The sequence below is a fragment of the Primulina huaijiensis genome, chromosome 8 (assembly GCF_012295235.1).
Source record: "Primulina huaijiensis isolate GDHJ02 chromosome 8, ASM1229523v2, whole genome shotgun sequence".
Lineage (NCBI taxonomy): Eukaryota > Viridiplantae > Streptophyta > Magnoliopsida > Lamiales > Gesneriaceae > Primulina > Primulina huaijiensis.
This window is the reverse complement of record NC_133313.1, coordinates 5,580,280-5,604,819: the sequence shown is the minus strand read 5'-3', so window position 1 is coordinate 5,604,819 and position 24,540 is coordinate 5,580,280. Positions and strand designations below refer to the sequence as shown.

The window sequence follows — 24,540 nt, the reverse complement described above, 5'->3', positions numbered from 1 at the left end:
TTAAAAAAAAAAAAAAAAAAAAGTAAAATGTCGCTGCCGACCGGGTCGGCGGAGTCAACGCATATTCTGCCAATCTGGTCAGTGCTTTGAATCAGCCAACAATAAAATGGAGAAACCGGTGTTCTTTTACAACTTTTTTTTTAAAAAAAACCTTAAAAGAAGAAGGCCACAAAGCTGGTTTTACCCTAATTGAACTACTTAATCAATTGATTTTCATATCAGGTTAACAATAATTTGTCAAATGGAAACATTTTCTGCAATCGATTAAGAACCGCGACTTGCAAAAGTAAGATCAAATAATTCATATGCTAGCACAAACAAATCACCAGTGTAGGCTTCATTGATCTCTTGAAATTTTTCAGTAACAGCACAGTCTCCCTTGTGTTTGTCAGGATGCCATTTCTGCAGAACAATAAGAAAAGATCAGGAAAATTCCAGAAAATATCCTTCAGGCCCCTTCGTCCGGATGGTTCAGAGAAGATAAAATGCCAACCAATGCCAGCTTCCGATAATTCAATTTGATCGCCTCATCAGTTGCATCATAGTCTACTTCTAAGACCTTGTAGTAATCCTAAAACACCAAGAAATCAAAACAATATCCTCTTAGCCACATTGTCAAGTTACAGAAGAAGACTAATGATAAGCAGTTAGTAATTCAAATTAGCTACTGCGGAGAGGATTGAAATTGAATTAAAGAAAAAATCAACAGCCTAATTTAGCTTGCTCAGTTCTATTTCTGAATTTACTTTAAAACTCAAAGGTGAAACCTTTCTATCTTCCCCTTATTTCTGACACAATAATGGTGATGGAGAAGTGGTCGGTTAATGTTTGGTACCAATGGACATGCATTCTATAGAAGTTGTAAGCCATTAGCTTGGGAATCAAGCCTCTAAATATCAGCGTTCTAAAAAGCCCGCTTAAGCGAGCTTAAGCTTGAAGCTCGACAAAAACGCCCCGCTTCGGAGAAAAACGGAAAAAAGCGGTCAAACTATAGTTTTGACCGAATTAAGCGTAATTAAAACATTTAATTAAGTATGCTTAAGCACAATTAATCGAATCTGTTTATTTTTAAATTTATTTATTTTGAAGTTAAATCTTTTTATTTTAAAATAATAAATTAGGTTTATAGTTTAGATGTTTATTTTTAAATTTTAATTATGATTAAACGTATCTGACAATGATTTGACAAATATTGGGGGTTTTTTAATGTGGTCTAGTTGCAAAAACAATAAAGATTGTAATTTTGAGATTTTTATGTTTTTATAAATATGAGAATTAATGCATCATACTTAAATTTATCATATTTATGTATTATTTTATCTATTTATTGGTTTGAGATAATTACAATTATACTAAAGATAAAAAAACGTTTTTTCACGCTTAAGCCTGTGCTAATCTCGCTTAAGCATGAAAAGCTTGGAGCTCGACATCCGCGCTTCAGGACGCTTCACGCTTTTTAGAACCTTGCTAAATATGAAGTATCTTTCCATAATTCATATAAATACTCTCAAATTCTTTGGATTTCACAATTTTACTCTCTCTATTCTGTTAAAGTTTGAGCCAAGCTGATAAGCTTCGGGTACAAAATCTGTTTGCCCAGAGCTACTAGTGGTGCTTAATTGCTGTTGGTTTTAACTTTTTACCTTTGTATCTTGATACATACACATCTATTTGATTTCCATAGCAACCGTGTGGTAAATTAATGTAAATCTGTTTCAAGAAAAATGATGCTAACATATACCAAAAATTCCAAATCACATATTTGCCAAGGCCGTCCCGGGTTTTTCCTGCTTCAACTTCAACTTTTGTTATCACTGTGATTTTTGTAAACTACTCCCAACAATCAATTACAAGAATATCAGGAATAAGATGGTAAGCTAATACGTGAAACAGAAAAAAGGAGAAATATGCAAATATTACTAGCAAGCACCAGACGAGAACTAATACCGGAGCTCACCACAAACAACAACAAGGATTACAATCTTAAAGAATTCATTTTCGGTCGAACAAAACAATATAATTTCATGAGAAAATAATCATCAAGATTGAGCAAAACATTTAGCAAGAGCATAATCAAAATTGGGTACCTTGGAGGTGCTTCTATGGTTATCGTCCATAAGCAGCAGCGAATAATTGAAGCTACAAAGAGATTCATTTGATGGAAGAATTGAAGGAAGAATTTAGAAACAGAAATGCGCACATGGGAATCAAGAATGGATAGAATCGTAGGTAATGGAGAGAGATGATTCAACTTGAGGGCACGGGGTCTTTGGGCTAAATAAAGGGCCCTATCGACTCAAGCCCGGCATGAAATATATATATAACTAAATGTCATTAATTATATATAGTTTTAATATACTGCACTTTCATCGTATACACTTTATATGAGTATCGATGAAGTGATATTCACATATTGAATCTAATAAAACGTGAAAAAATTATACATCCAATAGTTTATCATTGCTCGTATAAATGTGCATGATAGATGTGCAGCATATCAAACTGTAGATATATATATATATACACTTTTGTTATGTTGCTCACCAATCATGTCAATTTTTATGCACAGTAATGAGATGACGCTCACATATTAGATATACAATTTTGATATGTTTTATCATATCCAATAGATGAGTGTTACTTCATAGGTGAGCATCATAACAAAACTGTATATATAGTCGGCATAGAAAAACTATATATATATGAAATTTGTATTGACACTAATGAGATGGCGCTCATCTAATGGATATATAATTTTGATATGTTTTTATCATATCCAATAAATGAGTGTCACTTTATAGCTGAGCATCATAACAAAACTGTATATATAGTCAGCATAGAAAAACTGTATATATATGATGCATATATGTATCATGCTGCCTATCAACTGTACTCACCTCTATGATCAGTGTCACCTTAGTGATTGAAACAAAAGTGAACACGGTTGGTGGACATCATAACAAAAAACAGTTGGTGGTCAACACATTTATCCCAAAAAAATGAGAAGTGAATGATTTTTGTTTTTAAATTTAATCACTCAATTGCATATTTTACAAATATATTTTCCTCGTACCTATTCTCTCTTGTCGTTTCAATTTTCAAAAATAGATAATTTACAAGGGAGAATAGGTATAATAAAAAAAAATTGTAAAATATGAAATTTAATGATCAAAGAACATTTTGTAATGATAAAAAGCTTCCCCACCAAAAAACTCAATTTGGTCTGAAATGTTTAGCTACAATCCCAATTTGATCCATATTAAAACAGTTTAGACCTAAATCTTTTAAATTATGCCTAATCTGGTGCTTTATGCTAAAGACATTTCAAAAATATCCAAAATACCCTTGATTTTATTATTATTAAAAATTAATTACATTGGGCCATGAAAATTATATTAGAGCTTAGGGTATTATGTTTGAATTTATAAGTTTCAAAGTTTAACAAACTGACCAGCAACCGACCATAAGACCTAAACTGAACCAACAACTGGATTGAAAGAACGTAACTGAACTGAAGGAGAATTATCAAACTTAAAGGACCAAGTAGAACTGAAGTAACCAAGTTAAAGTTCTCAAAAAAATCAATAAAGTCTCAAACTTGTGAATCGAAGAATGCCAAACTGTCTGTTACCAGATCTGAAGAATTGAATGTGAAACGTCTACTACTGAAATACTACTAGAATTTTATTTTTTTTTGAAAATTTATAACTTTATGCATGCATGCAATAGTGTCTAAAAATTTCACATTTAAAATAAAAGTAGTCAACTAACAGATGAAAATACTGCAGTTTAAAAATAGACAATTCGTCAACCCTCGGCATACGTTTTAAAATAAAACAAATGAGAAACGTGTAAAAATCTTGTCAAACATCAACAAAATAAAAGACATAGTATGAAAATATCCAAAATCACTCATATCTCATAAACATGATGTGTGGAAAATACGGTCATCGGGTTCGCGTGCGCACATCCAACTCTGCCTACTCAGTCTTCAGCACCTCCAATCTCCTGATCAATATACTCACCTGTATCATTCGTACCTAGTGAATCTAAATACTCAACACACTTGTGACGTTATTGCAAGTACATAGACATAACAAACAACATTGAAAAGTACTGTAATAACAATATATTTCATGATCTTAAAAAGTCGCATGCATAATCATAACCAGTCGAAGCATAAACATTTTCATAACATATCTCATCATATAAACATATACATGTTCATTTTCTTAATTTGAATTCCGTTCATTAGTTAGTGACTTTCGTATCATCGTATTAGGTGATGGATCCATCAACGTATAACCGCGGTACCCGGCGGTAGGGACATCACCGATATTATTACCCATCCACTGAGCCTTGACCTTATATATCATCGTATTATCGTATCATCGTATTAGTCACAACCAACTCCCATCCTTCAAAACATGTCATCATATTCATCACTTAATAAAATCGTACATATAAGTAAATTTTCCTTAAAATCAAGCATGTAACATATTCTTATATTTACATAAAAGGTCATATTCGTGATAACATAAGCATTTAAAACATGTCAAATTGTTTTTAGGGCGCTTCCAGGACTAAAAACTCGACTCGGTTTGTAAGGTCAAAAATTAAGACGACGTAATCCAACTGCATGCAAATCTAGGGAATATGGAAAATGGTTAATTAATTGATTTTAATTGTTAAATCAATTAGGTGACATGTTTATATGATGTTTTAGTAGTTTCTATACTTACATATATTAAAATGTATTTTTAAGAGTTATACGAGTTGCGATCGAGGAACGGAGACCGAGGGTTGAAAAATGGAAAATGTTTTATTAAATAGTTGTTTTTAATTATTTAAAATAAGGTTGATGCTTTTTCTTATTTTTGAAAATAAAGGGTTTTGAGGTGATTTTATACGTCGCGATGTAAATTTTATCGGTATTTGTTTTTCAACAAAAATACGAACGTTTTGACAACCCGGCTAATAAATTCACAAACTTTATTAAACAAAATAACTTTTAATATTTTAATTAGGCACTAATGGACTTAATTAACCTTCCTAATGGGTCTAAGCTTGGTTAGTATTTTATTAACTAAATAATATACAAAACCCTCCCATAACCCATACCAAACCCGACGCCCCACACCCCTAAAACTCGCAAACTCTTTCCCTCACCAAATACACGACACACACACTATAATTTGAGAGGAAAAGCTTCGGTTTTGTCAAGGGAATTCAACCAAGGTCCCCTCGTCGTCGTTCTTCGCATCTCAACGAATTTTCGTGCGTTATACACGCAAAGGCACGTCATATTCTTTTCTTCACAAACATCTATCACACCATAGTATTTGTTTAAGCATGTTTTGAATGAAAACAAACCATACATCTTATTATTTTCGTACATGCATCTTATGTGGTTTTTAAAACATGAAATTTGGTCCAAAAATCATGTTTAATATGGGTTAAGGGGCTGCCATGGTTAGGGTATGGATTAAGGGTGTTTTACACAAAGTTTACGGTCCTAGAACACGCTCACAAACGATGCAAACAAGAACCGTTCAAGCTGGAACCACCCGCGGCTGTGCAATCAAGAGGGGCTCGGGTTGAGTTCTTTTGGAAGCACGGCTGGGCACGGCAAGGACAGGGGTCTAGAGTCAAGTGAGGCAGGGAGAGAGTCCTAGCATGTCTAGGACTCAAGCATAAGGGCAGGGAGACAGGGGGCTTGGGATGGGCTAGGTCAAGTGGTTAGGGCCCTAAGAGGGTGCACGAGGGGTTGGTCCAGGGGATGGCTAGGTAGGCTAGAGTCCTAGGCGTGAAACATAGAGTCATATCGCATGAGGGTTTCTCGGCCATGGTATGTTCTGAAGTTGGGGCTTCGGTCCAAGCTATGGTTCGAGTCCTAGGAGTTCTAAGGGTCCAAGAGGGTTCCTAGGTGGGTTGGCTCGATGTTGGCTCAAGGTGGCTAGAGCTTGGCTCGAGAAAATAACAAGATGGCTCGAAGGTGCTTAGTCGACGTGCTTAGGGTTTTCTTGTTTGAAAATAAATCGAAACATGGTTCACCGGGGTCGAGTCGTGTTTCACGAGTGCTAAAATAATATAAAAAGTCTAAGTTTTGAATTTAAGAATTTTATATTAAAGTTTGAAATTATTCGGGATTAAAACGCATTAAAAACAATTAATTAAAGATTAATTAAAAATTCTAGTATTCAAGCTAAATAAAATTATGGTAAATTTAATGTAAGCTTAAATAATTATTTGGGACATTTTAGAATCAATGAAATTAAGAAAAAGTCAAAAACGTGAAATTTTACGTTTAGGGGCAAAACGATAATTTTATACCTGAAATTAGTAAACGACATGACAGTGCTCTAAATGCTATTTTATATGCTAATATGATAATTTTAAATGTTTATGAATTTTTATATGATAAAATATGATTTTTAAAATGTTTATGGGTTTTTAGGATGAAACGATAAAGTTAAAAAATATGTTGCATGCTTGGTTTAAAATAAAAACGTTATATGCATGTTTAATTTTTATAAAATGATGAAAATACGAAATGTTTAAGGAAGTAAAGTAATTGTGACTAATACGATGATATGTTGGAGATATCGTGAGGGAGAAGATCCCAGTGGGAGCCCGACAATCGTATTTTCATGGACACGATATGATATGTTAATACGTAGGCAAAAGGCTCAGTTGATGGGTGAGAGTGTCGCTGATGTCCCCGCCACCCAGTACTGTGGTTACATGTAGATGGATCCATCGTCCAATACGTAGACGAACACGAAAGTCACAATTAACGATCTGAATTCAACGAAAGGAAAAAAGAATATGTATATGAATATATTGATGATAAATGAATATGGACATGTTGATGATGATATGAAAATGTTTATGTTAAAGTTTATGCATATTCATGAAATGATATTTTAGGTATTTGTATTTTTCACTGTTGTGTGTGATCTGTATTTGTATTATGTTGTTATCAAGATTATGGTGTGTTGAGTCTTTAAACTTACTAGATGTTATTGATACAGGTGAGTTGGATAATAATGATATTGGAGGTCTTGATGATTGACTTTGTTGGGCTGACGGTGCACATGACCCGAGGACCAGCGCTTCTATTTTTCCGCACTTATGATTTATGTTTATGATTTATGTTAAAGATTTTTACGAGCTTTGAGAGATTTTTGAGAGATGATTGTATGGGCTATACTTTTCAAATTATTGCTTTTTAGGTTTTTGTTTAAGTTTAAACTATTTCCTTTGATTTCAAATAATAGTTGGTTGCTTATTTTAAAAAATGATGTCAAGGTATATTAAAGTATATATATATGTATATTTCGAATTATGGAGAAAAAAAAATTTTCTAGTACTTTTAAAGCAAAACGAGTATTGGACGTTTCATTTGGTATCAGAGCAATGGTTCTGTAAAGGGTTGTGCCACCATCAGTGCCAGAAAGCTCAGTCATCAAGCCTGAATTTGTAAGTTTACATGCTTTATATGACTTATATGTTGTTACCTGCATGATTACATGAAATATATGTTTATGTCATATGTTTAATAAGCTATATGGAAATATATGATTCATATGTTTGAAATCGCTAAAATGAATAAGGATATGTTACATGATTAGAAAACTTAGATTTAAATGCATGTTAGTTACGTTAGAATTGGAAAACATTCAGATATAATGTCTCGTAGACGCGCACCTATCAATAGACAGACAGAGATCACTGAGGATCATAATGTTAATGCACCCCCGCCTCCTAATGGGGATGCTGCTACATGTGCATTAGAGGGGATGGCTTGTTTCTTCGAGCAGCAGTTACAACAGGCACCTAGGCCACAACATGATGTGTATAATCAGTTCCGAAGGCTAGGGCTGAAAGAATTTTCTGGCACTCTAGGTGCATTTTTGTTATCTGAATATGGGGGATGCTGACCGTGTGAGGTGTGTCACTTACATGTTTAGGGATGACGCTTCTTTATGGTGGGAAGGAGCTGAGAATAGTATTAATCTTGCTACACTTACTTAGGCTCGATTCAATGAGATATTCTACGAGAAATATTTTACTGCTGATGTTAGAGGGCGATTGAAGAGGGAATTTATGAGTTTCCGTCAGGGAGACTCGACTGTTGCTGAGTTTGTGAGGAAATTTGATAAGGGCTGTCACTTTGTACCCCTTATTGCGAGGGATGCTGCAGAGAAGCTTAGACACTTCATGGATGGTCTACGACCTACCATACGAAATAACGTGATGATGATGCGTCCTTTGGATTATGCTACTGCTACTGCTTATGCATTCCAATCTGAGCAATCCTTGAAGGACATCGATTTTGAGATGCAGCGCAAGAGACATCAACACCAACAACATATTCATCCAAACAAAAAGCCATATACCGGTCCTCCTAGACCTCAAGGACCTCAAAAGCCCCAAGGTCAAGTCAAGAAGCAAGTACCACAAAAACCACCAAATCCTGGAGCACCAAAGCCTATTGATAGGCAACCATGCAAGGAGTGCAATCGCGTTCACTTTGGCAAATGCATATGGGGATCTTTTAGATGCTTCGAATGCAAGGAGGAAGGGCACAAAGCTGCTGATTGCCCGAAGAAAAATGCACCTACTGCGCGACGAGCATATGTTATGAATGCAGAGGAAGCAGAAGAGGAGCCAGACACGACTCTTATCACGGGTAACCTAGTCATTTAACATTGTTATATTGCTTTTACTACATGAAATATTAAATTGGTTATTAGATTTGAATTGGGAACAAGATTAATGTAGTGGAGATTAGGTTGCATGCTCTACCTTAGTTGGAAATTAAGATATGATTTTAGAAACTATAGAATTGGTTTTGATCTTTGAGCCTTGATTTTATGTAAATGATGAAATAATTCCAAATAAAAAGCTTTATGACCAAAATTTTAAAAAGAAAATCATAACTAAATGTTGATAAGGGTTTCGAATTTATGGAGGGGTCATTGTGCAGTTTCGAAACATTTGGGGCAAGATTGTAATCTTCGAAAAGTTTAAGGACTAAATTGAAATTATCCGAAAGTTAAGGGACTTTAATGCAATTACCGAAAAACTTAAGGGACCCAAAATGTAAATTTTTGAAAATATTAAGGATCAAATTGCAAATATTCAAAATTTTGGGGACTAAATTGCAAATCTTGAAAAATTGAAGGGCTAAAATGCAATTTTTCAAGAAATGCTTAAGTTGAACATGTAACCTTCACATAATGTAGGGAAATTAATGATAGAAATTCTTTAAGCTTCAACACGAAAAGATATAAAAGACATTTTCGACGCAGGAAGGATTATCATTCAAGGTGTAGCATCCTATGCACTACTAGATTCAGGAGCCACACATTCCTTCATATATGAGACTTTCATTAAGCGACTGAATATTATTCCTGAGGATATGGGATTGAGTTTCAAAGTTTCTATTCCTTCCGGTGATCAAATGCTCACGTCTAAAATTGTCAAGAATCTGGAGCTTCGTTTATTCATAGATGTGGTTCGGGCAGATCTTATTGTACTTCCTATGCCTGAATTTGAATCATACTTGGTATGGATTGGTTATCAGCGAATGGAGCTTCGATTGATTTTCAACAGCGATCAGTGTCTATTCGACCGCCTAGTAGTAAATCTTTTGTATTTGAGACCGCGAGAAACATGCAAATGCCGCACATTATCTCTTGTCTATGTGCGATGAAGTTTATGAGACGAGGATGCCAAGCTTTTCTAGCATGTGTCACTACCGCAAATGCTCCTATCAGTCAAAAATTGGGGGATGTTGATATTGTGAGAGAATTTCCTAACGTCTTTCTCGATGACGTTTCTGGCATCCCACCCGATCGTGAGGTGGAGTTTTCCATTGAGTTAATGCCGGGCACAGTACCTATATCGAAAGCACCTCATCATCTAGCACCTACCGAAATAAAATAATTAAAAGATCAAATCCAAGAATCGCTAGACAAGGGTTTTATTCGCCTTAGTTATTCTCCATGGGGCGCACCGGTATTATTTGTGAAGAAGAAATATGGTAGTATGCGACTCTGTATCGATTATCGAGAGCTGAATATAGTCACTATCAATAATAAGTATCCTCTATCAAGAATCGAAGATTTATTTGATCAGTTGCACGGAGCATCGATATTCTCGAAGATTGATCTTCGTTCTGGATACCATCAGTTGAAAGTGAAAGAGTCTGATGTTCACAAGACAGCGTTTCAGACTAGGTATGCCGTATCTGGATCAATTCGTCATAGTCTTCATTGATGATATATTGATATATTCCAAGAGCAAAGAGGAGCATAGTCGTCATTTGAATACAGCACTGCAAGTACTGCAAGATAGAAAGTTGTATGCAAAATTCAACAAGTGCGAGTTTTGGCTTGATAGAGTGGCTTTCTTAGGCCACATCATTTCTAGTGATGGCGTTGAAGTTGATCCAAGTAAAGTTAAGGCAGAGAGAGAGTGGCTAGTACCGAAGAGCGTCACCGAGATTCGCAGTTTCTTGGGACTAGCTGGCTATTATCGCAAGTTTATTCAGGGATTCTCATCTATAGCGGTACCCATGACCGCCTTGACAAAGAAGAATGCAAAGTTTGATGGAGATCCGAGTGTCAAAACAGTTTTGACAAGTTGAAGCAAGCCTTAATATCAGCGCCAATGTTAGCTATGCCATCGGGGCAAGGAGAGTATGTCCTACACACCGACGCTTCTAAACTTGGTTTGGGTGCAGTTCTGATGTAAAATGACCGAGTTATAGCCTATGCGTCGAGACAGTTGAAAGTTCACGATAAAAAATACCCTACTCACGATCTTGAGCTTGCAGCGGTAGTTTTTGCATTAAAGATTTGGAGACATTACTTATATGGGGAGAAGTGCAAAATATTCACCGATCATAAAAGTTTGAAATACTTCTTCACCCAAAGGGAATTGAATATGCGACAGCGGAGATGGCTAGAGTTAGTGAAGGACTACGACTGTGAGATTAGCTATCATCCGGGAAAAGTTAATGTTGTGGCAGACCCATTGAGTCGAAAAGCAGAAGTTATCACTCAATTATCACTCCAAAGACCGTTGCAGATCGAGATACAGCGGTTTAAGCTTACAGTATATGCTAGGGGCGAGACCCCTAATCTTGCCACTTTGTCAGTACAGTCGAATTTGAGAGATAGAATCCGTGAGGGACAGTCCACTGATGAGTAATTGAAAAAGTGGAGAGCAAGAGATGAAACCAAGGGACGAAAGTTATATTCTGAAGTGGATGGTATAGTTCGCTATCGAGATCGTTTATGGGTTCCTAGTGACAATTCTTTGAGGGATCTCATTATGAAAGAATCTCATGACACACCATATTCCATTCATCCAGGAAGCATGAAAATGTACAAATATTTGCAGTTGTTATATTGGTGGTCAGGCATGAAAAGAGATATCCTGCGGTTTGTATCCAAGTGTTTGACTTGTCAGCAAGTTAAAGCAGAGCATCAGAGACCAGCGGAAAAACTTAAGCCACTTCCTATTCCTGAGTGGAAATGGGAAAATATTACGATGGACTTTGTGGTGGGATTGCCGAAGACTGTTAAGGGATTCAATGCTATATGTGTGATAATGTATCATCTTACGAAATCAGCGCATTTTCTACCTATTAAGACGACCTTCACCATGATTCAGTATGCAGAGTTATATATTCGAGAGATAGTTTGTCTGCATGAGATTCTTGTGTCTTTTGTTTCTGACAGAGATCCGAGATTTACGTGATCTTTCTGGAAGAGTCTGCATGCAGCGATGGAGACCAAGTTATTATTCAGTAAAACATTCCATCTTCAAACCGATGGTCAGTCCGAAAGAGTTATTCAAATTTTAGAGGATCTACTGCGAGCTTGTGTGATCGATTTCCAAGGAAGTTAGGAACCGAAATTACCTCTAGTGGAGTTCACCTACAATAATAGCTATCAATCATCGATTGGTATGGCTCCTTTTGAGGCACTTTATGGAAAGAAATGTAGATCTCCTATTCTTTGGGACGAGGTTGGTGAAAGAAGATAGATTGGTCCAGGTGTGATTGAAGAGACTGCCGGGCTTGTAGTTAAAATTCGTGAGAGAATGAAGACTGCACAAAGCCGACAAAAGAGCTATGCTGACAAGAGACGAAGAGACTTAGAGTTTGCGGTGGGAGACCACGTATTTGTGAAAATAGCACCTATGAAGGGTGTTAAGCATTTTGGCAGGAAAGGCAAGCTTAGTCCAAGATTTATAGGTCCGTTTGAGATTTTGGAGAGGATTGGGACACTAGCTTATAGAGTGACATTGCCACCGATGCTTTGTGGAGTTCACAATGTGTTCTATATTTCGATGCTGCGAAAGTACATGTCGAATCCATCACATGTGCTAAATTATGAACCTATACAATTGACTCCAAATATGAGACATGTCCAAATCTTGGCAAGGCAAGAAAGAAGACTCCGAAAAAAAGTCATTCCAATGGTCAATGTCAAGTGGTTGAATCACTCGGAAAAATAAGCCACTTGGGAAACCGAGAGAGACTTGAGGACACGCTTCCTGGAGCTATTCGGTAAGTTCTAATTTCGAGGACGAAATTTAATTTAAAGGGGGATGAATTGTAAGGTCCAAAATTAAGACGACGTAATCCAACAACATGCAAATCTAGGGAATATGGAAAATGGTTAATTAATTGATTTTAATTGCTAAATCAATTAGGTGACATGTTTATATGATGTTTTAGTAGTTTCTCTACTTACATGCATTAAAATGTATTTTTAAGGGTAATACGAGTTGCGATCGAGGAACGGAGACCGATGACTGAAAAATAGAAAACGTTTTATTAAATAGTTGCTTTTAATTATTTAAAATAAGGTTGATGATTTTTCTTATTTTTGAAAATAAGGGGTTTTGAGGTGATTTTATACGCCGGGATGTAAATTTTATCGGTGTTAGTTTTTCAACAAAAATACGAACGTTTTGACAACCCAGCTAATAAATTCACAAACTTTATTAAACAAAATAATTTTTAATATTTTAATTATGTACTAATGGGCCTAATTAACCTTCTTAATAGGCCTAAGCTTGGTTAGTATTTTATTAACTATATAATATACAAAACCCATAACCCCATACCAAACCCCACGCCACACACCCCTAAACCTCTCAAACTCTTTCCCTCACCAAATACATGACACACACTATAATTTGAGAGGAAAAGCTTCGGTTTTGTCAAGGAAATTCAACCAAGGTCCCCTCGTCGTCGTTCTTCGCATCTCAACGGATTTTCATGCGTTATACACACAAAGGCACACCATATTCATTCTTTCAAACATCTATCACACCATAGTATTTGTTTAAGCATGTTTTGAATGAAAACAAACCACACATCTTATTATTTTCGTACATGCATCTTATGTGGTTTTTAAAACATTAAATTTGGTCTATGTGCTAAGGGGCTGCCATGGTTAGGGTATGGATTAAGAGTGTTTTACCCAAATTTTAGGGTCCTAGAACACGCACACAAACGCTGCAAACAAGAACCGTTCAAGCTGGAACCACCCGCGGTTGTGCAATCAAGATGGGCTAGGGTTGAGTTCTTTTGGAAGCACGTATGGGCATGACTAGGACCAGGGAAGTCTAGAGTCACGTGAGGGGTAAGAGAGATAGTCCTAGAGTCCTAGCAACCCGAGAAGGAGCCATGCTGTGCGTTTGTGTGCAGCAGCGCGCAAGGGCTCAAGGGCTCGGCCAGGGGGCTTGGGCTGGGCTAGTTCAAGTGGTTAGAGCCCTAAGAGGGTGCACAAGGGGTTGGTCCAGGGGATGGCTGGGTCGGCTAGAGTCCTAGGTGTGTAACATAGAGTCATATCGCATGAGGGTTTCTCGACCATGGCATGTTCTGAAGTTGGGGCTTCGGTCCTAGCTATGGTTCGATTCCTAAGGGATCTAAGTGTCCAGAAGGGTTCCTAGGTGGGTTGGCTGGATGTTGGCTCAAGGTGGTTCGAGCTTGGCTCGAGAAAATAACAAGATGGCTCGAAGGGGCTTAGTCGATGTGCTTAGGGTTTTCTTGTTTGAAAATAAATCGAAACATGGCTCACAGAGGTCGAGTCGTAGTTCACGAGGGCTAAAATACTATAAAAAGTCTAAGTTTTGAATTTAGGAATTTTGTATTGAATTTTAAAATTTTCGGAATTAAAACACATTAAAAACGATTAATTAAATATTAATTAAAAAGTCTAGTATTCAAGGTAAATAAAATTATAAATATTAATTAAAAAGTCTAGTATTCAAGGTAAATAAAATTATAATAAATTTAATATAAGCTTAAATAATTATTTGAGACATGTTAAAGTCAATGAAATTAAGAAAAAGTCAAAAACGTGAAATTTTACGTCTAGGGGCAAAATAGTAATTTTACATCTGAAAATTAGTAAACGACATGACAGTGCTTTGAATGCTTTTTTATATGCTAATATGATAATTTTAAATTTTTATGAATTTTTATATGATAAAATATGATTTTTAAAATGTTTATGGGATTTTACGATGAAAAGATAACGTTAAAAGATATGTTGCATGCTTGGTTTAAAATAAAAACGTTATATGCATGTTTAATTTTTATAAAATGATGAAAATACGAAATGTTTAAGGAAGTAAAATAATTGTGACTAATACGATGATATGTTGGAGATATCGTGAGGGAGAAGGTCCCAGTGGGAGCCCGACGATCGTATTTCTATGGACACGATATGATATGTTAATACGTAGGCAAAAGGCTCAGTTGAGGGGTGAGAGTGTCGCTGATGTCCCCGCCACCCAGTACTGTGGTTACATGTAGATGGATCCATCGTCCAATACGTAGACGAACACGAAAGTCACAATTAACGATCTGAATTCAACGAAAGGAAAAAAGAATATGTATATGAATATATTGATGATAAATGAATATGGACATGTTGATGATGATATGAAAATGTTTATGTTAAAGTTTATTCATATTCATGAAATGATATTTTAGGTACCTGTATTTTTCACTGTTGTGTGTGATCTGTATATGTATTATGTTGTTATCAAGATTATGGTGTGTTGAGTCTTTAAACTGACTNTATATATATATATATATATATATAAATATATATATGTATATTTCGAATTATGGAGAAAAAAAAAATTTCCTAGTACTTTTAAAGTAAAACGAGTAGTTGACGTTTCACGGGTATAAAATGACCATTTATGTACGTTTCCTATGCACCTTTCGTTTGGGTAGCATCGAATTTTCTGTGTAGGCCATCCCTTCCCGTTTAAACTAGTTTTTATCCATAAAATTGTATATTTTTGATGCACTATATAACATCTAACACAATTTAATTCGTTATTCCTCATCTGCGCCAAATTCATTTACTAATTCTCAATAACAAATTTACTAAGAATGCGTCAATAGACAATAGGCCATCTTTTTTACATAAAACATTCGACCTACCCAGATAAAAAGTATTTCATCCATCTCAAACACTTATCTTGCATTCAAATCTAACTTACCTACCCATGCCACTCGCTGTGCAGCAATGTGTCTCCGTTTTCGGTTTCGTCATCATTCAAAAAGTCCTCAGATGGCTCCTTATCATCTTCGTTGATCATGTCATACTGCTCCTGCCGACCACCCATGTCGGGGCCGAGAGATGAGATGTTACAACCTCGAGAGCCAGGAGTACTTGCTCGAATTGGGGCTCGTGCCATTATCTCAGCATCAGCCTGAGATTCCGCACGAGCTTGCTCCATGTGAACCATGGCAGCCATGTTAGAAATTTTTCTCAAAATCATGTTTTTTTACGTATACATGAAAATGAAAAACAATATGCGGAAGCTTAAACCAATTATTACCTCCGGCCATTGAAAATTTTGATTTTCTCTGATTTTCTTCTCGGTGGATGCCTTCTAAGCACTCCACCTTCTCAATAGATGGTGTGAATTTTTCTTATGAGGTGTGTGCTTAGGGACCTCAATCGCTCTATTTATAGGCATTTCTCATACCATCGATGAGTATATCGGGAGCCGAGATTCAGAAGAAAAAACGTGTACGTATCTCAAGTTTCTAAAGTTGAGCACGTTTGTCAAAAGTTGTAGGTAATGGCCGTCGCCATTTCCTACACGTCTTTCCTTCTTCTTATTAATATGGGTCATTTTTTCTTACATTCTCCCACTTGACCCATATAACTCATTTACCATAGGAGAAAACAGAACACATGAATCATGGCGATAGTTCCTCTAGAAGCAAGTATTATCTTCCATGTATCACAATGCATTATGTATCTCAAACTGTATAACTTAATGAATAAACCTTATGTTTATTCGAGGTCTAACTTTATTGATAATTCTCAAATCAATGAATGTGTGCACAACAAATATGAGAAAATATCACATCATAGTTTCATTAAATTTGTTCTTACAACAAAATTACATAAAGGAACCAAGTCTCATTCTTTCTGTATGATCCATAAATTTCAATGGCGGCATGCCCTTAGTCAAAGGACCCGCAATAATCAATTCGGTGCTAATGTGCTCGATAAGTATCTTCTTATCTTTAACACGTTCTCGTATGGCTAAATACTTAATGTCGATGTGCTTGCTTCGACTACCACTTTTGTTATTTTTAGCCATAAAAACTGCAGCTGAATTGTCACAATATATTCTTAATGGCCTAGATATAGAATCCATAATTTTAAGCCTCGAAATGAAACTCTTCAACTATACACCATGTGAAGTTGCCTCAAAACAAGATACGAACTCAGCTTCCATAGTGGAAGAAGCAGTCAATGTCTGCTTTGCACTTCTCCAAGATACAGCTCCACCAGCTAGCATAAAAATATATCCTGAAGTAGATTTTCGTGAATCAATGCAGCCAGCGTAGTCTGAATCAGAGTAGCCAATTACTTCCAAATTCTTAGTTTGTCTGAACATAAGCATATAATCTTTGGTCCCTTGTAGGTACCTCATTAATTTCTTTGCAGCTTTCTAATGGTCTAAACCTGGATTACTCTGATATCTTCCCAACATTCCAACAACAAATGCAATGTCAGGTCTAGTGCAAACTTGAGCATACATTAAGCTTCCGACAGCAGAAGCATAAGGAATGTTTTTCATTTGTTCCCGCTCTAAATCATTCTTTGGACATTGGCTCAAATTGAATTTATCGCCTTTCACAACGAGAGCTATACTTGGTGAACAATCTTTCATCCGATATCTCTCTAAAACTTTGTTGATATAGGTTTCTTGAGACAGACTTAGAATACCTTTAATTCAGTCTCTATCAAGTTTTGAAACTGAAATTAAATTCCTAGAAAAACTAGGAACATAAAATGTCTTTTCCAATTTTAAAGTAAAACCACTATCCAATATAAGGCAGCAAGTCCCGATAGCCTCCACATGTGAAGACATCTTGTTTCCTGAATAGATGCTCCGCTCATTTTCTATTGGCTTCCTTAGGTTTTGCATATCCTGCAAGGTATTTGTAACATGGATTGTAGAACCATAATCAATCCACCATGTATTATAAATCATATTAACCATATTAGATTCATAACAGACAAATGAAGTAGGTATACGTTTCTTTTCAAGCCAGTCCTTAAATTTATTGCAATCATTCTTCATGTGTCTCGTCTTTTTACAGAAGAAACACTTGGATTCTTTCTTAATGTCAGGTTGAGGTGAAATTATTCCTTTCCCTTTCCCTTGACTTTGGCTTGCTTCTTATACTTTCCTTGTGTAGTCACAAATACATTATCACTTGTTTCCATCAACAGCCTTCCTTCCTCTTGAACACACATGGTCATTAATTCATTGATTGACCATTTATCTTTATGTGTATTGTAGGAAATTTTGAAGGGTCCATATTGCTGTGGAAGAGTGCATAAAATGTAGTGCACAAGAAAAGTTTCAGACATTTCCACTTCAAGTATCTTGAGCCGAGTCGCTATGTCCCGCATTTTCATTATGTGCTCTCGCACACCTCTCACACTGGTGAGCCTTAATGAAGAGAATTCCATAATTAGGGTGTTTGCTAGTGCCTTATCTGAAGACTGAAATTGTTCATCAATAGCCTTCAGTAATTCTTTGACATTATTATGCTGGTCGACAGAACCACGCATGCCAGCAGTGATTTTTTCTTTATGAACATTACGCAGAGTCGATTAAATCGCTCCCATTTTTCATAAAGATCAACATCATCTGGAATGCTGTTTTCAGTAATAGCAGATGGTTCGTCTTTCCGTATAGCATAATCAATATCTATCCACCCTAATTGAAGGAGAATTCTTTCTTTCCATATTTTATAGTTGTCGCCCTTTAGTTCGGGAATGTCACATTTCATATCAGAAAAATTCGCAGATTGCATAACTGCACAAAATATCATATGCTTAAAATTTTGAGACAATATCATGTATTACTAATGTAATTAATGTTTTAAAAATCTAGTGACATAAAATTTGCCTGTGGGATAAAATTTTAATTCAATAAGATTTTTCTGTAACTTTGTGATAAAACTATCAAATGTATTTTCCTTAACTCCTGTGGGTAAATTAAGAAAAATATAATTTGATATTTTAACCTAATTAGTTATATAAATATAATAAAAATCTATATGGGGTAAATTTTATTATGTTTATATAATTAATTACAATTGATGTCCATTATGTGATCCAAATCCACTTAATGCATAATTTTTCATAATTAAGGATGTTGTGGCTATTCCTCAATTATTTAAAATTATATGGTTCACTAGACAAAATTTTGGCTTTACTTAATGCTTTATATAATAATTATTTCGTAATCAACACTTTCCAAGAGTGCTCTCAGGAAAGATAGGTAGTGCTAAGGCCCTTTAAATACCCAACGCAACATTCTTCAGGGAGACCAGTGGCTAGTCAAGGCAGTTTAAACCGATCTATGAAGAACTCCCCAGATCATGTTTTCTCATGTCACCTTATAATTATTATTCAACTTAATTATTCACATTTATGTGAATCTTTATAAGCCAAAATTTTTCTTTAAATAACTTTATATTCACATTTTTACTTAATATGAACAAATACGTTCCCCATCAGTTTTTCTCTTCAATCAGAGTAGTGATAAAGTGAGGATCACATTTACATGAGGAAAGACGTGTAGGAAATGGCGACGGCCATTACCTACAACTTTTGACAAACTACCTCAACTTTAGAAACTTGAGATACGTACACGTTTTTTCTTCTGAATCTCGGCTCCCGATACACTCATCGATGGTATGAGAAACGCCTATAAATAGAGCGATTGAGGTCCCTAAGCACACACCTCATAAGAAAAATTTACACCGTGGAGTGCTTAGAAGGCTTAATCGAGAAGAAAATCAGAGAAAATCAAAATTTTCAATGGCCGGAGGTAATAATTGATTTAAGCTTCCGCATATTGTTTTTCATGTTCATGTATACGTAAAAAACATGATTTTGAGAAAAATTTCTAACATTTGGTGGGCTCCTCATCAGTTTTTCTCTTTTATCAGAGTAGTGATAAAATGAGGATTATTTGTTCATTTATGAATATCTGAAATATTTTATTTTATAATTTTATATTACATCTTACTTTATATGTTAATTTCAAATTATAAATTACTTAATATAATTTAATATGAACATAATGTGAATATTGATGTATCAATTTTTTTTTAATATTATTTACATTTTAAATTTCAAGAATAAATGCAAATATAATATTAAATTTGCATGTATAAATCAAACACTTATCCATAATATTTGACATTATATCTAACATTCAAAAATAATTTCTAAACATGTATTAAAAATTACGTCGAACTTAGAATTATTTTAATGTGTACAAATTATTTAACCAAATGCTATATGTATACCGAATTATACATATAACTTAATAACACATTAATCATTATTTATTTATTATTATTATTATTATTTTAAAAAAAATAATAATAATAATAATAACTTCAACATGATTTTTCAATTGGTAAATTTTGTAGGTCCCGCAATATTAATTGTGGGTCTCTCATTTATTATATTTTTTTAAAAAAAATAAAATAAAAACGAAATTGATTGCGTGCAGTTGCAGTCTCAATAATTCAATTTGCATTAAAGGCAATTGAATAAATGCACGTTAAATTGCATTCTGATTCATTTTGCAAACTTTCGTCTTCTTCATCTTCCATTTTCAGAAAAAACCAGTAGCATCTTTTTCGAAAATATTTTGCTCCCGAAAATTCTTATTTCAGAACTTGAAACTCCGATCAAGAAGAAAATTCTCCGAAGAAATTTTCAAGTAAATTTATTATGATTATTATGTTCGAACTTCAAGTTTCAAATTTCTTACGTAAAACTTCAAAAAAAAATTCATAAAGTTCTTGATCTGAAAACAAATATTTTCAAAGTAGAGGTATTGTTGCTCTGATACCAAATGTTAGAAATTTTTCTCAAAATCATATTTTTTACGTATACATGAATATGAAAAACAATATGCGGAAGCTTAAATTTTACCTCCGGCCATTGAAAATTTTGATTTTCTCTTATTTTCTTCTTTGTTGATGCCTTCTAAGCACTCCACCTTCTCAATAGATGGTGTAAATTTTTCTTATAAGGTGTGTGCTTAGGGACCTCAATCGCTCTATTTATAGGCGTTTCTCATACCATCGATGAGTGTATCGGGAGCCGAGATTCAGAAGAAAAAACGTGTACGTATCTCAAGTTTCTAAAGTTGAGCACGTTTGTCAAAAGTTGTAGGTAATGGCCGTCGCCATTTCCTACACGTCTTTCCTTCTTCTGATTAATATGGGTCATTTTTTCTTACAAGCCATTCGCATATTGGCTTCATGACTTTCTCGACTGAATTTTTGTCTAGAATTCATTTTGGCCTTCAATTCGAATAATGCTTGCTTCTCTTCATTCAAGAGTAATTGTTCCATCATCAGCTTCTCCTCTGTCCGAAACTCCCCAAGATCTCGCTTATGGTAAATCATGTTGAATGCAAGGACTTGTTTCTCAAATGTGGTGGTGAACTCTGCAACTTTGGCAGCAATATTATGCTCCCACTGCTGAGAACGGGAAAGTACTTGACCGGTAGTGTCTGAATCTAGTATCTTGTCATCTTCCTCTGCTTCATAGTCAGCCACCACATGGTATGGTAATAGCCTACATCGTATTCAAGAGAAAGAGAAGTTACAAAAACAAGCTGCAACTAGCACCCTACAACAGAAAGCATCAACTCCTAATTCAAGATATTACTCTCAGTTCAAACAAATTCGCTCTAGAGAATTTCAACTGTTTAAAATGCACACCAAACATATTCCACTCTACATCGAGGAACGGTCACGTGGTACAAACCATGCCCAAATACAGAAAAATATGTCGAACAGTTCCATTCTGCAAAGACGCTGAAGAAATTGAAATTATGCAACTGATCTCTTCAATTATCATAAAAAAAAAAGATTTTGTCCCTGTTAGTTCCTAAGATATGCCTTTGCACAACTAGCCTAAGTGACAAAATTTAGCAAGGTTCGGCTAATCATATTGTCAATATCATAGTTGTTAAAAGTGCTCGCCTCGATAACTTAAGTGCAAGGCGACTTGAGGCGCAAGGCTAGCGCTTCTGGGAACTCCGAAGCGCAGCTGGTCAAGAAGCGAGCAATTCTGTCATATCATGAAGTGAGGATTAAGTATTTGAAGAGGGAGTGGCATATACGAACTTGCTTATCAAATCCTATGAAGAAGATTCTAAGTATGGATGCACAGTCATGGGAGATGGGTGGACGAACAAAAAGAATACGACTCTTATAATTTTTTGGTAAATGGTCCGAGAGGAAGTGTATTTATTGAATAAGCTTATGCTTCAGGGTATTCTCAGACGGGTGACAAGATGCTTGAGTTACTTTCTAACTTTATGTCTAGCATTGGAGAAAAGAATACGATTCAAGTTGTAATAGATAATACAAATTGCAATATCAATGCAGGTAATATTTTAATCTTATGTTACTTTCAAGTTTCAATTAAGAATAGATATTTTCAATTTGTTTGATTAAATTTACTTTGTTTTTTGAGGTCATCTTTGAAAAACCGATTTCGACACTTGTATTGGACTCCCTATGGAGCTCATTGTTTAAATTTGTAATTTGTTGCACGAGGATATATTTTAAAAACTTCTCAACTCAAAAAATTACATGAACGAGCGTTGATGCTGAATGAGTTATATTTACAATATATTACAAGTATTGAGCATGATAAGGGAGTTTACTAGACAGAGAGACATGTAAGAACTGTAAAGACACGTTTCACAACTGCTTTTTTTGACTTTAAAGCTATTTCAAGTACAAAAAGCAAATTTGAGAAAGATGTTAACATCTGAAAAGTTGGCAAATAGTCGCTTTTCTAAAGAGACTGCAAGAAAACATGTGGTAGAAGTGATATTAATGCCTTCTTTTTGGAAAACTATAGTGTATGCTTAAAGTTGACGACTGTAGCGTACCGTAATTTTTAAACTACTTGAAATTTGCGGAATAATTAAAAATTTTCTTAAATAAAAGGTGAACCTTCAAAATTCGATAAAATAACTGTTCATCCCCAAATGTTGTTGCAACAAAAGATCTCAAATGAAGTTTACTAAAAGTACTTGTTTAAAACTCATAATCAGTAACATGAAATCAGAGTATTTGAAACTTTCGTAAAATCTTAAAATGACATGGGCGGTCCTCGGGTCTAGCCTCCTGCTCAGTCCAAGCCTGCTTCTTGGTCCCCACCCCTAGTCTCCTCGAAATCATCCTCACCTGCATCGATCAAGTCTAGTGAGTCTAAAGACTCAACACGTATAAACTGAAAGTAACAAGTAATACGTAATAAAATCACAAGCAACTTAAAAATAGGACGTACATACTGAAACTTGAACTTGCATATCAAAAGCTTGAACATACGTACATACATACATAGATGTGCCATCAACATAAAACTTTTCTTAAACATGCTTGCATACTTGAACATACATAACTTCATCATTTTGCATAGAGACATGTTTCAAAACAAGTGATCCATACATAAATACGCCTGATCAGACTAAACCACAGTACTGGGCTGACAGGGAAAAATCCACTGCCACATACATGATATCCCCGTTCATGCTTTAACGGGTGGATTGGACTCCGTTCATGCTTTAACGCTTCCCAATCCTGATCTAATCCCGTTCATGCGTTAACGGGGATTGGTCCCTGGTCATGCTTTACCGCTTTCCAATCCCATACATAATCGGTCACAAGACATTTAGCATACCTCAAAAACTTAAAAAAAATTTCTTTGCACGTCAAACATACTTACTTGGCGTTGAGGGATTCGTTGGATTTCTCTTGGGCCCATTGCTGCAACATACTAACATGAATTTCAACACTTAACTTGCATAACTTAGACTTAGGTATTCGTGCTCACCACCGAAATAAATTAAATAGCTTATGACATTCTAGATCGCTCGGGACTTGACCTCATTTTATCATACTAACCATGACATCAAACCCCGAAACAACCTCTAAAATGACTTGTGAACATTTCCCAACAATAAAAGACATGAACTCACTATTTGAACCTACAACTAAGTGAAAACCAATCATTTCCTACAGATGGGGCCGCGCTTGGGCGGTAATATATTACCGCTTGAGCGCCAGGTATACTAGACGCTACCCTCGGACAGAAAGAGTGGCGCTCGGGCTGTACTATATTACCGCTCGGGCGCCGAGTGCACTGGACCCGCGAGTTAAAAGCTTATTTTCTCCAACTTCGATTACTCAGACAATGAACAACGTCTCGAGACTCATCTTAGGACACCATGGCACTAACTCGACTCCACAAAACATCCCAAACATTCCCAAAGAAACGACGCACCACACGCAACGCAATAAAACCCGTGAACCCAAGTTTTGACACCAAAATGGTTTTTACGACTACTCGTTCTCCCAAGTGCCAAACGAAACATAACGAAACGTCAATAACCATCCCAACATCATTAACAATATACCTATATGCAGCAGCGATCACCCGTCAATCCCCAACGAAGCCTGCAACAATAAAACTTCAAGAACACATCAATCGCATATATTTTCAGAAAACGCAGTTTGAGCAGTTCCATGAAAACGGTCATAACTCACCCAATTTTTGTCCAAATATTTTGAATTTTATATCAAATCGAAGGTATCAAAAAGTTCTACACTTTGTATGTTGAAATTGTTTCCAGAAAAGCGACTAAAAAATCGCAGTTTTTAAAAGACCAGCAAAAACGGGATTTTTAGATCCAAAAACGCTCAAAACGCGATCTAAACAATTTCTGCTCAAACTTTACACATCACACATGTATTTTTACGCATAATAAATAACAAAACGCATAATATGACGAGATCGATGCATAAACGAAAGAATATACGTGCCTTTTGATAATTAAAATACCGAAACGACGATACCGACGCGGGAAAGATACGAGAGACGATCCGGGACGAACGTGGCG

The 24,540-nt window shown here is 35.5% G+C and overlaps 2 protein-coding genes across 2 annotated transcripts; both read right to left on the bottom strand.

Moving 5' to 3' along the window:
* Nucleotides 1-189: 189 nt before the first annotated feature.
* On the bottom strand, nt 190-2,282 carry LOC140983432 (uncharacterized). Its single transcript, XM_073450486.1, has 3 exons — nt 2,088-2,282; nt 494-571; nt 190-402 (listed from the first exon to the last, which is right to left on the bottom strand). The coding sequence occupies exons 1-3, from the start codon at nt 2,115-2,117 to the stop codon at nt 265-267; spliced, it is 246 nt and encodes an 81-aa protein (XP_073306587.1). The 5' UTR covers nt 2,118-2,282; the 3' UTR covers nt 190-264.
* A 13,270-nt stretch (nt 2,283-15,552) lies between these two features.
* LOC140982017 (uncharacterized) lies at nt 15,553-21,427 on the bottom strand. The gene is made up of 3 exons (XM_073448433.1): nt 21,390-21,427; nt 20,857-21,197; nt 15,553-15,782 (listed from the first exon to the last, which is right to left on the bottom strand). Exons 1-3 carry the CDS (start codon nt 21,425-21,427, stop codon nt 15,553-15,555), a joined length of 609 nt encoding a protein of 202 aa, XP_073304534.1.
* Nucleotides 21,428-24,540: the final 3,113 nt, after the last annotated feature.

What these genes read in the sequence shown, in the direction of transcription:
- LOC140983432 (XM_073450486.1), bottom strand. Translation starts at nt 2,117, where the DNA reads ATGGACGATAACCATAGAAGCACCTCCAAG. An exon ending in ACCATAGAAGCACCTCCAAG is followed by an intron (nt 572 to 2,087) that starts GTACCCAATTTT and finishes TTGGTGTTTTAG; the next exon opens with GATTACTACAAGGTCTTAGA. An exon ending in ATTATCGGAAGCTGGCATTG is followed by an intron (nt 403 to 493) that starts GTTGGCATTTTA and finishes ATTGTTCTGCAG; the next exon opens with AAATGGCATCCTGACAAACA.
- LOC140982017 (XM_073448433.1), bottom strand. Translation starts at nt 21,427, where the DNA reads ATGGAACTGTTCGACATATTTTTCTGTATTTGGGCATG. An exon ending in TTTTTCTGTATTTGGGCATG is followed by an intron (nt 21,198 to 21,389) that starts GTTTGTACCACG and finishes AATACGATGTAG; the next exon opens with GCTATTACCATACCATGTGG. An exon ending in AGCCAATATGCGAATGGCTT is followed by an intron (nt 15,783 to 20,856) that starts GTAAGAAAAAAT and finishes ACATGGAGCAAG; the next exon opens with CTCGTGCGGAATCTCAGGCT.